Raw genomic sequence first — 14,677 nt, forward strand, 5'->3', positions numbered from 1 at the left:
TCATTGAAGCTTCAATGGAGGATGGAGGAAGGAGACCTATCAATCCGACATTGATGAAGCGACGTGGCATTAGTCCCACTTATGCCTGCGTACCTGGAAAATGTACCACAATACCTCTCACTTAGAGTCTGTTCTCATTTACTAAATTTAGCAGAACTGAACTGAAGTTAACTGAATATTTTATGAGAGAAGGAAATTAGACTAAATTGAAAATAAGATGAAGAGAACATACGCTTAATATAGAAAATGTCATTTATCCCCGTTAATATATTTTTTTTAAAGGTAAGATAAAAAAATCATTACGAAGCCCTCCTCACGAGGGGTATTTCTAATGTTTATCGGGTTGATTAACTTGTATTAGGACTTCCGTACAAGAAAGTAGTACTACACTACTGCGAGTAGAAGATAGAAATCATAGAATGGAGGGATAGCTCAAGAACTTTATTCCCGATTTTAAGATATCTGACTCGGGCATATAATTCCTCGGAAGAAACATGTTTCTCTCTCTCCCATGGTGAACTAACTACTCGTGACGTTCAAAGTTGTCCTGGTTTGGCAGTGCAATCCTACTCCACCGTATTCCCGCTGCTCACGCGGCTGCTCATTGCCCAACAGGCCAACACTATTAAGGTTGTGCTTGTGGTTTTTGGATTTCAATTCATACAAGGTACTTAACAATAAATATCTATTCTACTTTTAATTTCAAATTTTTCCAATGAATTCAATTAGAGAGATTGAAATATTGAATTGCTGTTCACTGGGTTTGTGAATTTAAATGAGTGATTGATTTGCAGGCAATTATGATAATGGGCATTCATAAATTTCTTAAAATTTGTGGAATTTTGGATGAATTGCATCTAGGAAGAACAAAATTACTAGACCCATGTCTTAAATGTACAAGATTTTGTCATTTTGAACAATACCCATCTATTAATTCATCGTTAGTGAAAATTCCTCAAAGTAAGGTAGGGATTTTCTGGGATTTGGAAAACAAACCCCCGAATTCGGTCTCTCCGTTTGAGGCTGCGATTAAATTGAAAAGGGCAGTTTCATCTTTTGGGATTGTTCGATGTATGGTTGCTTATGCAAACCACCATGCATTTAGCTATGTGCCTCCTGCAGTTAGGGAGTTGAGGAATGAGAGGAAGGTGTTAAATCGTTTAGAAAACAAGGGAGTTATCAGGTCTGTTGAACCGTATGTATGTCGGGTTTGTGGGAGGAAATTTAGGGTGAATGAGAAGCTTATTGAGCATTTTAAGGTTCATGAGAGGGAGCATCAGAAAAGGCTGAAGCAGATAGAGTCTGCAAAAGGGAAGAAGAGGGTTACTTTGGTTGGGAAATATGCAATGAAGATGGAGAAATATAAGAATGCTGCACGGGATATTTTGACTCCCAAGGTTGGATACGGATTAGGGGACGATTTGAAACGTGCTGGCTTTTGGGTGAAGATGGTGTCTGATGAACCACAAGCAGCTGATGTTGCTTTAAGGAGTCATATAGTGGATATGATGGATCATAGGCGAATACAATGCTTGGTCATTGTCTCTGATGATTCTGATTTTTTGGGTGTCTTGAAGGAGGCTAAGGAGAGATGTCTCAAGACTGTTGTCGTTGGTGACAATCATGATGGGGTGCTGAAGAGAAATGCGGATGCCTCTTTTTCTTGGCGGGATATTTTGGTTGGTAAGGCTAAAACGCAGGCGGTTTCAGTTGTAGGCCAGTGGAAAGATCGCGATGTTTTGAAGAGACTGGAATGGTCTTATAATCCAGATCTGGAAAGAGATGTTTGTAAAGGGAGTAATGCCTGTGATTTTGAGGATGTTCAGCTTGAGGAGGAAGATACTGATGATTCAATTGAAGAAGATCATGACCGTTTGCTCCACAATGATGATAGACCTTGGTGGGAATTGGATCCAGTGGATGATGGTGCATCTTCAAATCCGTTGACTTGATTGTAGACACACATATGAAAGGACATCCTTCGTGAATTATTTGATTGACAGGATGATACGATTGCAAAGAAAGCAGCAGAGAGTTCCACTGAATCAATGTGAGTTATTATTTACTGTACCCTTTTCAATGCATCACATTGACCTTATAGCTAAGCTATTGCTGTTGATGTGACATGGCTGTGAAATTTAACACTGCGTCTAAGTGGGTCTTGGGAGGGTTCTTGAAGGTTATAGGTGTACATGTAAGCATTTGCTCTATACTTAGTTGCTTATAAATATAAGTTTACTCATGTTTTCCTTCCATTTTCTTATCTAGCTCAAATATTAATTCATGTGGACTTGCATATGTACTATGTTTGATAATTCTTGCTACCTGTAATTGAATCTAGAGAATGACATCAGCTGCAGCGCACTTGTGAGAAAACAATTCTCGTGTATCCACTTTTGAAAAAGCTTTGAATTGGTTTATATCTTTGCTTCTTAAACCCATGGTTGGATTGATACTGCAGAATAGGAATGTGTGCCTTAATACAGTGAGATGGTAGACCAAGTAAAAAAGTTTCCCCTGATCTCTCCTGATAGTTTCCCTTTCATTTTTTAAAAGTAATGCATGCACTAGTGGTTCATATAACTATCAAAGTTAATTTTGGAGTTGATATTGTTGATGGAGTTAATTTTGCCTCAAATATTTTAATTTGTGAATCATTGAGCAATATGTTGACGTCTAAAATCCATAAAAATGTCTTGAGGTCTGGAATCTAAGAAACTGAAAACTAAAGTCTCCATGATTAGTGGGAGCAAATATACGATTGAGGACACTGTCATGAACACAGTAGTGATGAATTGATTATTTTTACTTCGAAACAATCAGATCAGCTTATTGATGATCTCTGTCCACTGGCCACCAGTTAACCCTTGATTAGAACTCAAGGATGCAGGACATCTAGTACATGTAGACATTAAATAATTGATCAGGATGCTGATAAGCTTTCGTATTAACAATAGCATTTCTTTAAATAAAAAAAAAAAAAAAAAGAAAGAAAGAAAACACTCAATGAAAACTACAAACATGTTGAAGATCTTACTGCCCATACTGTTTTGAGTTGTGACTGAGAGGTCATGAACTATAGCCTACTCCTTCAACTAGCCAGGAAGCCATTTGACCATTTCCCTAAACAGTCTTCGGTAACACATCTGTTGTTTTAGTAGGGGTGTGGAAAGGGTCACTAAGTTGGTTTGGTGTGTATTCTAGGCCTATTCAGTTTATACCAATTGGAGCAGGGTAAAACACTATAACATAGCTACTCTGTCTTTATGGACATAGTGAACACATTGTTAATTTGTTAGTGAATTATGTAAAAATCAGCGTTGTTTTATTTTTTTTTTGGGTTATTTTTTCCGACATATGTTAATATAATATTTGTGGAATTAGAAGTGATAAACATTGCCAGAATGCTATTAATAGCATTTGCAAGAGTAAGGAAAATTCAGCCCTACCCCTCTCCCCACCAATTGTGGAGGGTCGGGGTAGGCAAATTTAGGACTTGGATCCTATGACAACTACAACATTCCACCTTTCTGTCATGCAGTGTGCATTTCAGAATGACTAAGGTACCCAAAGAATTATGTATTCAATATTTGCATGCCATATATGGTGTTCTTGTATGTCCATTGAGTTGCTTGAGCAAAAGAAAAGTATTACTGATCTGCTTGAATAATGTATCCATTGAATTTGATAGCTGTACTCATTGAATGTCTATATTCCACCTCCTCTATAAGACGGCCTACGACTACATGATATGTGACTTCTTATTTTTCCCTGCTTCTGGCTTCTTATTCTCTTCTTATGTCCTGAAATATACTGATCCTCATCTGCTGAGATCTTTAGTAACATTAAGAAAGGGGCTTGGTAATTCCTAATCAATCGTTCTACATTGTACATTTCAAAACCCACCCTATAAAAAATGTTGGAAAATTTGCCAATTACTACCGCAAGTTAATACTACTTTGTAAATTACTACCGCAAATTAAAAAAGTTGTGAATTACTACCGCAAAATTTTTTAAGATGTTGCGATTACTACCAAACCCCCATTAAACCCAACTATGACGTCATTATATCACTTTAACCCATGGTTAAAGCCATTAACCATGTCGTCATTATATCCCTAACCCATTTTCTTTTTTTTTGGGGCTGGTTATAGCCCTTAACCATGGTCAAACACGGGTTAAAGGGATATAATGACGTCATAGTTGGGTTTAATGGGGGTTTGGTAGTAATCGCAACATCTTAAAAAAATTTGCGGTAGTAATTCACAATTTTTTTAATTTGCGGTAGTAATTTACAAAGTGGTATTAACTTGCGGTAGTAATTGACAAATTATCCAAAAATGTTACCTTGGAACTTAATTTAGAGCTATTGACATGTGATGATTTGAATAATGATCAATCTAGAACCCAATGTACTGGCCTAAAGTATGACGGATTTAATTAGGTTTCTGGGACTTATATTCTTCACCTTTTTCCCTATAGGTCAAGATGATAGCCGATAAATCCATGTCCTATCTCTTAACGTTTTTTTGCTAATATTGTCCACTATATTTAAAACACAGCTACATATCTTTTCTTCTTTCTAGATTTCCTTATATAGCTAAATTTGGATTTACAGGCCCTTATCAATGAAAATGTCAAAAGGATCTTTGCCTTTACATTCCTATATCAAGATTACTGTCAGAAACATAGTGACAACCAAAGTAATTAAAATCCAAAGATGGCTCACCAGCAAACTTCTCAATTCTCATCTTACTTTTTGGAGAAACAAATACTTGTGGAATTGCAACATTAATTATTTCAGAGGTTTGGTAGTTTGATCAATGGTGTGGCTGGAAAAGAATGATAGGTACTATCATTTTTTGATGGAGATAGTTGCGCATATTCAGCATATACTCATGTATGGAGTTGGAATTATGCTTAAGAGACTCATATTTAATTTACTCTCAGAAAAGAGAGAGAGAGAGGAGAGGAGAGGAGAGAGAGAGAGAGAGAGAGGGGGGGGGGGGGGGTTGGTAAGTGTGCATCAATGTACTGGAAAACTCAAATATTGAAGAGCTTTCAAAAATGAACAAACATATCTTGTGTACTTAAAGAGTGTGTACTTATTTTATGTGTAGTTAGGTCCTCATCACATATGATGTTTGATGTTGAAATCAGAATGTTCTTTCTGGGATTATCATATTTTCAAGCTTCTTTTATGCTGCAATATCTGAATGTGCTTGAAGAGTCAGAGTAGTATGTATGCCATTATGGCTAATGTTGTGCTAGGGAATCATTATGGCTTTATGGGAATGGGATTGAGAAATCATGAGCAAATTTTTTGGAGCCTTACCCTCATTGCTCTGTTCTGAAAATTGTATCTGGCAGTGACAGTGATCCCACTCCCATGTTTTTAATTTTCCCATGGTAACGGGGTTATTAGTAACAGAATTGAGGGACGTGATACAGTGATTATGTGATCTAAATAAGCTTACTTGAGTTAAATTTCCATGATATAAGCAAAGCCTTTTATCAATTTTTTTTTTTCTCTTAATTTTACTGTAAGTAAAACAAACTGTTATGCAAATGCTCTTTTTTGCTGAAGTGTAGGTGTTGCCTCAGAAAAGAAGGCCTGGTTCTCATGCATGACACAAGGTTCCCTTGACAGGAAAGGGAGTCAAAAATTTGCAATAACATCCGACGCATGACAGTTGAATCCCACAAACTTTTTGAGGTAATTATAAAATAATTCGCCTGCTTGATCTATGTGATTAAAAAAGAAGTGAGCTTCCAATATGGAGTCGTGGAGATGATCATTGTTCAGACATTTTGATGTCAAGTTTCTGCTCAAAATTTCTGTTTCTTCTTTCCCCTCCTTTGAGCATCGTTAGGAAAACAGAAACTTTCCTTTGATAGCTCAAAAAACTCATATTTGAGAGTTGGAGACAAAAAGAAAGATTGGGAGCTGTTATGTGTAAACTTAGTCGTTACAGTGTTGAAGACTGTGAATAGTATATGTTCAATTTTTCAATGGAATGGAAGGTTAGGTTATGCTGCTGATCTCTGAAATTTGTATGCAGATGGAACATACTGTCAAGGCCTCTGGCCTCGAAAGGTTGGCTGTGTCAAAGTTCAAACTTAGCTAATGCAAGTGTGAGAACTATCGCCGGCTCAATTTTTATTTATATTGATGTAAACTTGTTTGAATTGTTTTGTACTAGATGTGATTATTCTTTAATTGTTTTGGTAAGAATACTGTGATTAATAATTTGTAAACACCGACTTTTCAACCAGAATATCTTTACGTAGGTAGTTAAAATTTTCAACAAGGACTGGTCTAGTGTTGGTAGCACAATTGACAAATTCTCTAACGATGGAATTCTCTCACAATCATTTACTACTTCCCTCTGCTCCCAAGTCCCAAATACTAGTATTAAGATTAGGTTAAATTACTTCAAATTATATTGGTATGGTAAAGTGGAATATTGAGATGCAATATCAAAGGACCTATCATATACTTTCCCCTTTTAATTTTTAGTTACAACACTTAAATGATTACACATTTGCAATTGGCCTTCTTTGTTAATTTATAATTTTACAATAACTACTTTTTTTTTTTATTATTATTTATCTATAATTAAAATTATGGAGGGTTAAAATTATGCATTGACAAGTGTAAAAGTCAAAGTGTTGCAATTAAAAATACATGGGAAAGCACGTAGAATGTAGACCTGTCAAACGGGTCGTTTGGGTCGGGTCGATTTTGGGTCAGCAATTGTTTAGGCCAGGTTTAGGTTGGGTCGGGTCAATTTGGGTTTCGTGTTAGCACTTTGGGTCGAGTCAATTCGAGTTTGACCATTTTTCGAGTTAATTTCATGTCAGGTCAAGTTTGTGTCAAGTCACCAAAATAAATTCATTTTTTAAAAAAGTTGGAAAAATAAAGTAAAATCATTGAAAAAAAAAACCGTGAGTACCATTACACCCTATTCACTTCAGGAATCAGGTCACTTTGGGTCGGGTCAATCCATTCGGGTTAAAATTGGGTCGGGTCACTGAGTCGGGTTATTTCGAGCATTGGGTCACATTCGGGTCGGGTTTGTTAGGGTTCATGTCATTTTCGGGTCAACTTTTGGGTCGCAGGTCAAGATTGCAAGGTCTAAGAATGACTCTAGCTTAATTTGGATGTACAAGGTTACTTTTATACGTAAGTGAATTTGAGTTTAGAACACCATGGCTGGATGGCTACATGACTGACCAAAGATGGTCACCAACTCACCACTAACCAAATGACACTTCCTCGGTTCTTTTTTCAAATTGCAACGTCTGAGGGGATAAGCTGTATTTTAGAGTACTAGTAATTAGCCTATCAAGACAACAAAACAACACAGCCGTCCACCAAGAAATTCTTAAGCACAATAATTTAAACAGCAGCAGCCATAACTAACCAAATCCAGAAAATAAACAACTTCTAAGCTCAATCAAGACCAAATCCAAAAAGCCGCCGTTAGAAAAGCCATTAATCAGGAGAGGAAACTTCTAATCTCAAGAAAAGCAACAATTCAGCCAAAAAAATCAAAGATCTGATCAATTAACCATCAATAACATTGATTTTTCCAATCCGAAGAATGGTAGAATGATTCCTGAATTTTAAAAGAAAGCCACTAACTTCAACTTTCAGATTTTTAAAAAACATTACAGTCGCAGCTGCAACATTTGCAATACAACTACTAAAGCAAAATGTACGAATTTCAAGGCAGGCCTTATTGCATAATGTGATCATATTGCAACTTGACATGAAATTAGAGTTTAATCAACAAATCATGTCACAAGCAGCAAATAAAACCCATTCATCGATCCTGCAATCGTTGAAGTCCTTGAACCACAAGGATATAGCAGGCAGCAGGCAAGACACGGTGAATCAACTCAAAACTGCATAAGTGAAAAATTAGATTTCAGCACTCCAAAAAAGTGTAACGGCTGTTCAAACTATGAATTGTGAATATCAGTACATAAATCTCATGTGAATGTCATTAGTTCACCTCAAAAGTCAAAAACTCTGAGAATTTACAAGTAATGTCGTTGTCCAAACAGAAAAACAGATTTACAAGTCATTCAGCATCAAAGACAACCAGACTATATAAAGCAATAGGGGTCCATCAAAACCATAACAAATGCCAGCTCTCCTGCTAACAGATATCCCATGAGGGAGCAAGTTGTGGTGATCTCTAGCATTACCAGAGGTTCAAGTCTGCTCTGGCTACACAGTATCAGCAGAATCCTGCATCGTTGTCTATATTACTATGTAGCACAGAAGATCAAAAGAACCATAGAACAATCAGTCAAATCATTTAACCAAATGCAGTAGAGTATTGAATTTTAATCTTCTGGGCATAGGCATAAGTAACATGTGGCAAGGCCAAGGACCCATAATATGGTAATTGAAGCATCTATGCCTATAGGACTCAATAGTAATGCTCTTTAGCGTAACACAATTTAACCTCTCGAGATATCAAATATAAAGACTATACACCAAAATCCCTATAGAGCTTATACACAAAACCATTCCTTCATGAAACTCCAAAGGCAAAATCATACGCCTTACATTCTTTGGTCCATCTCATAGGATAAGAATTTAGTTTATTTTGACTAGTTCAATTAGGCTCCTAATCACCAAATAATTTCTGGTTTTTGGAATAAATGATAAATATTGAAAGCTCTAACATACTAGATGATGTAATTATCATCCTGATTTCATAGCGTTATCCTCACCGTGAAGGGAGGGAAAATGGAGGAGCCGATGGAAGAGCTAGTCAAGAATAGCAAATTATACACTGCACGGTCTTGAAGCAATTATAATCCTATACATACACCCGCAAATCAAGAATAACTAACAGAGGGGAAGGGGGTATCATTCCATACATATACTGAATATAGACACAGAAAAAATAGATAAATCAAAGTGCAATATATCAATAAAATCTAGTAAAATACAGAGCAAGTTTGGACAAAACCTCATCTACCAATCTAAAAGTATTGCAACTGGTATTTAAGATCATAACAAAACATAAATGAACCGGCGTAGTGTTATTGAAACTGTAAAGTTGTAGTCTGAATTCAGAAGCTGTACATTTGCTAACTATTAGTGATACCTAACCCTAAAAGAACAAAGCAATATGTGGACAGAAAAAACAATGAAGATACCTCCACAAATACTCGAATCGAGGTATCCTTCTGCAGACAGAAAACATGGAACAAAAACCCTCCAATTTCAGCAGATTGCCAGAAAGCAGACTTCTAGCGCGATATCTCCTCAAACATCACAAGCTCCAATTTCACCAAACAGAGCCACTCTTCTTCTTCGAGTCTGAGTAGTAACTCGAATACCATCTAACAAACTTCTTCAACCCCGTCTGCAAATCAGTAGAAGGCTTATAATTGAGCTCCTTCTGAGCCAATGTGATATTCGCGTGTGTGTATGGGACATCCCCATTCCTAGGCAGCGGCAAAATCTTCTTATTAGCCTTAACCTTAAGCAGCTTCTCCAATATACTGACCAACTCGGTAACACTAACAGGCGAAGTATTCCCCAAATTAAAGATCCTAAACTGCGCCGGCCCCTTCTTCTTCCCACCAGTCCCGGTACTCTTCTTGGCCGTATCCAACGCCCCTAAACACCCCTTCACAATATCATCAATGTAGGTAAAATCCCTAGCAACAGTCGAATGATTCGGTCCCTCAAACACCTTAATCTGCTTCCCTTTCAACATATCCTTAGCAAAGAAGAAATACGCCATATCCGGCCTACCCCAAGGTCCATACACCGTAAAGAACCGCAACCCGGTAATGGACAACCCGTATATATGATTATAAGTATGTGTAATTTCCTCCCCAGCTTTCTTAGTAGCAGCATACAAACTAGCAGGTTGATCAGTTCTATCTTTTTCAGAAAATGGAACTTTAGAATTCAATCCATAAACAGAACTACTAGAAGCCCAAACAATCGAAGGTTGAGGATTTGCAGATTTACAAACTTCCAACAAATTAACCAGTCCAGCAATATTACTATTGACATAAGATTTAGGGTTCTCCATTGCATACCTTACCCCAGCTTGAGCAGCAAGATGCATCACATGAGTAAACGCAACAACATCAAACAATTTCGTCAAAAGATCTCGATCATTGATATCCCCTTCAACCACGAAGATTCCAGCACGTTCCAGAAGCTTCTGACGAGATCTTTTCAAAGAAGGGTCATAGTAATCATTGAAATTATCAAGACCCAGAACACCATCTCCTCTCCTTCGCAACGCCATTGATACATGGGTCCCAACAAACCCAGATGCGCCAGTTACGAGCACGGTCAACCCGTGTGTGCCCTGTTTCACCCGTGCAGATTGCCGAACACGGCGCTCCCAATCGTGACCACCCCAAGTGGCGGCGGTTGCGGTGGTTTTGGACACGGCCTGGAAAGTATCCCCGTGTCGGTGGGAAGAATCAAAACGAGGGGAAGCGAAGAAGAGGAAGAGAAGAAGAGAGAGAAAGAGGAAAGACCAAAGGGTAAGTTTAGAGACAGAAGAGTACCATCGAATTCTATTGAAGTAAATCGATGATTTTTCAGGCTTGAATTTTCCTGGGGTTGATGGGATATCATCCGCCATGTGACCAATTGCTTTGAGCTGCGACATTGATTGAAAAACTGAAGAAATCAAAACCCTAATTTCCGAAATTGAAACAGCAGAAATCTGGGAAAATTAGGGGTTTGGGAAATTGTTGGGAAAAGGGAACATTTGAAGAAGAAAAGGGGAGAAATTCTTGAGGTGTGCGATAATGGTGGGTGGGTGGTGGTGGGGAATGAAGGAGGAGAGATAAAGAGGGAAAAAGGGGAGAGAAGATTAGTTGGCAAATTTTAATCTTTTAACAATTAACAACTAAGTACATACTTGCAACTAGTGATTTTATTGATTTTTTCCTTTGACAAAAGATTTCATTTATTTATTGTCTTGATTTTATAAATATTATTACTACTCTATGATTGATGATTGAGAAAAAAACTTATTATTGAATGAAATTAGTTTTTTGCTAATTTATTATTGTTTTGGTTCTTTAATGTTGAATAAAATGAATGTTACTAGTACAAATTTTTCGATAGTGTGTTGGTGGCTTTGGAAGTAGCGCGACGAGAGAAGTTTCAATGATGATCCAAAGATCCCCTTAGACCAAGTGAGTCTATAAATCATTATAATATCAAAGTTTACTACGTGTGCCACAAATGGGGTTTGATTGTAAACTTTTCATTATGTGAACTTCCAAATTTTACAACTTACAAGTTTAAAATGGTTACAAGGTAAAAAAAATTATTTTATTGCAGAATGCATATTACATCTGATATAAATATCAACTATCCAATTTTATGCAATTCCATTATGTATCATTTGTGACTTTAAATCTCATGAATTTTATGTCCTCAATAAGACGATGTAATGCTAGCCACGACGACCCACCTTCCCTCACAGCTTGAGCTGCTGATTTGGACAATCGATTTGCCCTTTGTGAAAACTCATCCCTTCTTCCCTCCATAAGATCCCTCACCATAGCCTCAATCACAGCTCTGTCACATATATCTTTCATGTCAATTCCAATATTCCACACGTCGCCCACAAACCTACTAATCACCAGTTGATCGATACCATTAGGCCAACAAAGCATAGGCACTCCTTCCACTATGCTCTCTAGTTTAGAGTTCCACCCGCTATAAGTCAAAAACCCACCAACGGCTCCATGCGCCAAGACCTTTTCTTGTGGCGCTCACTTTACAATGTAGCCCCTATCTCGTGTTCCTTCAGCAAGTTCTGTTGGGACTTGTAAGAAGATATCATCATTATCTTCAATTCCAACTAGTGAGTCAGGCCGCCTAACCCAAAGGAATCGCGTTCCACTATTCACTAGGCCATACCAAAACTCAAATAGTTGGTCCATTGTCAAAGGAACCACACTCCCAAAGCTAACAAAAATCACTGATTCTGAGGGTTGGGAATCAAGCCATGATATGCAGCTTCTATCTTCTTGCCATAAACTGTTGGATGTCACTCGTTGTTCAGATTCTAGTTGTAGTCTAGTCCTAGAGTGCAAGTGAACTGGACCAATTGTGTATAGGTTAGGACAAAGAGAATGGAGTTCATCAAGTAGAGGTCCTTCTAGGTCATCAAAAGTGTTAAGTATATGTCCTTGAGCCTTTGGCAATTTTCGGCACTCTTCAAGTACTAGTTGGATGTAAGGGTTTGTAATGTCTTGAGTTCGGCATATACCTGGAAGGTCACACCACCTTAAGGCGGTCCCTTCTACTCCTGGAATGTCACTTATTGGCTCATTGAGGTCCTTTCCTACATATTGAAACAAAAGTCAGTCATAATGAGCGCGATCAACTATGAATTCATTCAATCAAAACGAGGAAAAATTAAATAAGTTGATGCTTGAGCTACTAGATCTACAAAACATGTTTAGAGTTTTCTTTGAAATAACTGACATAATTTCATAGCTTTATCAGAATTAAAGCTGATCAAAATATAATCTAATTTAATCAACTATTTGCAACTAGAAATGGCTAGTTAATTAGTCAACCTGGTTGTTCACCTTGATTGGCTTAGCCCTTAATTAGGGCAAACCCTTTCAGATATATAAGTATCAATTTTTTTATTTAGTTTCTTTTCTTATTCATTCCTCTCATCTCAAACTTGGAAATACCAACATTACTCCACTACTTTTAAGAAAGTGTTACCTAGTTAAATTTTATAGCATAATTCATCTATTTAGTATTTACCTTTTCTAAATATTTTCTCAAATAACATTCTAAAAAAATGTTACAAGTATTTTTTTAAAAAATAGAGGACGTAACTCAAGTACTTTCTCCGTTACGCATTATGTGCAACAATTGCCAAAAAGGGAAATTACACATTATGTGCGACAAACTTTTTCTTTCCTTTTTTGGTAACTTTTTTAATATGAAATTAATATAATACCCCTATTTAAAAACTAATAGCACTATTTTTAGTTACTAATTAAAATTAATTAGGGGCCGTTTGGTTGGGGTTAATAATCAAAGGGAATCGGAATGAACTGATATCATTCCCTTTGTTGTTGTTTGTTTGTCACTTTTTTGATTCCCTTTACCCATTTTTATTTTTGAGTTCACCCATTTTTAGTCTACATTGATTCCCCACCCCCCCAGACTTTCCCATTCCCTTTCCCTAGCCACCACCATTGTACTTGCCGGAACTAGCCCAACCACCTCGCCACGGACCTAGTCCCCACCGCCGGACTCGCCGCACTTCCCCCACAACTCGCCGGAGCCCGCGCACCTCCCCCACCTCTCCCCTCGAAAACACTTCCCCTCCCCGGAAAAACTTCCACCACTAAGCAAAAACCCTAGAAAACACCATCCCTCCCCTTAAAAACGCCGGCCGACCTTCCCCCCACCCTCGAAACCCTAGCGGCTAGGGTTTCGAGGGCGGGGGAAGGTTGGCCGGCGTTTTTAAGGGGAGGGATGGTGTTTTCTAGGGTTTTTGCGTGGTGGTGGAAGTTTTTTCCGGGGAGGTTAGGGGCTGCGAGGGGTGGAGGAGGTGCGCCCAGGGCTGCCAATTTCCGTCGACGTTGTGGCTGGGCGGTGGGGTGGCTCCTGGTGGCTGGAAAAGTGAAGAAAGGGGATGTGTGGTGGTGATGGTGATTCCCTTTGTTTATTGAAAACCAAACAACACAGTACTTGGAAAGGGTTTCATTCCATTCTCCTACATTCCCTTTGTTCATTCCATTCCGATTCCCCCGCGCGAATCAAACGGCCCCTTAGATTATTTACATTAATAATTAAAAAGTTAAAAACCCATTTCTCTACCCTGCCACCATAATCACCGACCACCACCATCATCACCGACCACCCATGAGAACCACCGTACCAAACCACCAGCACCTTCGACACCAGACCACCGACACCAAGGCCACCATAAACACCTTCGATGCTGAACCATTGCAACCACCAACATCATCTTCTTCATCTTCATTTAGGGTTCATCTTCGTTCTTTATCGCCGCCACCGCCACCACCAAGGATTTCAGATTGAAATTCGAAACAATAAATAAAAGAGAATTGGGTGTGCGATTTGTGCGATTTGGCTGAATTTCGCTGGTGGATTTCGATGGTAGATTTCGATGGTGGATTTCGCTGGTATGGTGGGGGTTTTGGGATCTCACTAGTACGGTGGGGGTTTCGGGATTGTGGTGCTGGTGGTCGGGGCTTCGGGATTTCAGGTGGATTTCGGAGTTTCTGGTGGTGGTGGTCGTTTCTGGTTGTCGGGGTTACAGAGTTTCGCTGGTGGTTGTCGGGGTTGTCGTTTCTGGTGATGGCGGATTTGCGGAGTTTTTTTGGTGGTGGCCTTGGTTTTGGGATTTCTCTGGTGGAGTTTGTGGCCGTGGTTGTGGTGGAGTTTCTGGTTGTGGTGCTGGTGGTAGGGTTTCAGGTGGTGTACGGATATAATAGTGGTGGTGGAGGGGTGTTAGTTGGTGGTGATGTGGTAAATTATTAGACATACCACTCTTTAATCACTTGCCCTTTAATCTTACTAATCAAGGCTTAACATCTTTTGTCTTGGAGTTCGTGTCAATCTATTTGTTGCACATAATGCGTAACGGAGGAAGTATATAAGTTG

General features: G+C 38.4%; 2 protein-coding genes and 1 pseudogene across 5 annotated transcripts; 1 reads left to right on the top strand and 2 right to left on the bottom strand.

The window, feature by feature from the left end:
* Positions 1 to 379: 379 nt before the first annotated feature.
* On the top strand, positions 380 to 6,448 carry LOC110702600. Of its 3 annotated transcripts, none has more exons than XM_021880334.1 (4): positions 380 to 667; positions 795 to 2,050; positions 5,588 to 5,716; positions 6,063 to 6,447. In XM_021880334.1, the coding sequence occupies exon 2, from the start codon at positions 801 to 803 to the stop codon at positions 1,950 to 1,952; it is 1,152 nt and encodes a 383-aa protein (XP_021736026.1). In that variant the 5' UTR covers positions 380 to 667; positions 795 to 800; the 3' UTR covers positions 1,953 to 2,050; positions 5,588 to 5,716; positions 6,063 to 6,447. The 3 variants fall into 3 exon arrangements, with proteins under 3 accessions (XP_021736026.1, XP_021736027.1, XP_021736028.1); XM_021880336.1 differs by having other exon boundaries at positions 524 to 667; positions 5,593 to 5,716; positions 6,063 to 6,448; XM_021880335.1 differs by lacking the exons at positions 5,588 to 5,716; positions 6,063 to 6,447 and adding an exon at positions 4,619 to 4,994.
* A 1,115-nt stretch (positions 6,449 to 7,563) lies between these two features.
* On the bottom strand, positions 7,564 to 10,914 carry LOC110702602 (UDP-glucuronate 4-epimerase 3-like). 2 transcript variants are annotated; one of them, XM_021880337.1, is made up of 2 exons: positions 9,184 to 10,914; positions 7,564 to 7,911 (listed from the first exon to the last, which is right to left on the bottom strand). In XM_021880337.1, the coding sequence occupies exon 1, from the start codon at positions 10,665 to 10,667 to the stop codon at positions 9,315 to 9,317; it is 1,353 nt and encodes a 450-aa protein (XP_021736029.1). In that variant the 5' UTR covers positions 10,668 to 10,914; the 3' UTR covers positions 7,564 to 7,911; positions 9,184 to 9,314. The 2 variants fall into 2 exon arrangements, with proteins under 2 accessions (XP_021736029.1, XP_021736030.1); XM_021880338.1 differs by lacking the exon at positions 7,564 to 7,911 and adding an exon at positions 7,966 to 8,260.
* Positions 10,915 to 11,403: 489 nt separating this feature from the next.
* On the bottom strand, positions 11,404 to 14,033 carry LOC110702322 (annotated as a pseudogene).
* Positions 14,034 to 14,677: the final 644 nt, after the last annotated feature.

Source organism: Chenopodium quinoa, unplaced genomic scaffold (genome assembly GCF_001683475.1).
Source record: "Chenopodium quinoa cultivar QQ74 unplaced genomic scaffold, ASM168347v1, whole genome shotgun sequence".
NCBI classification, from domain to species: domain Eukaryota; kingdom Viridiplantae; phylum Streptophyta; class Magnoliopsida; order Caryophyllales; family Amaranthaceae; genus Chenopodium; species Chenopodium quinoa.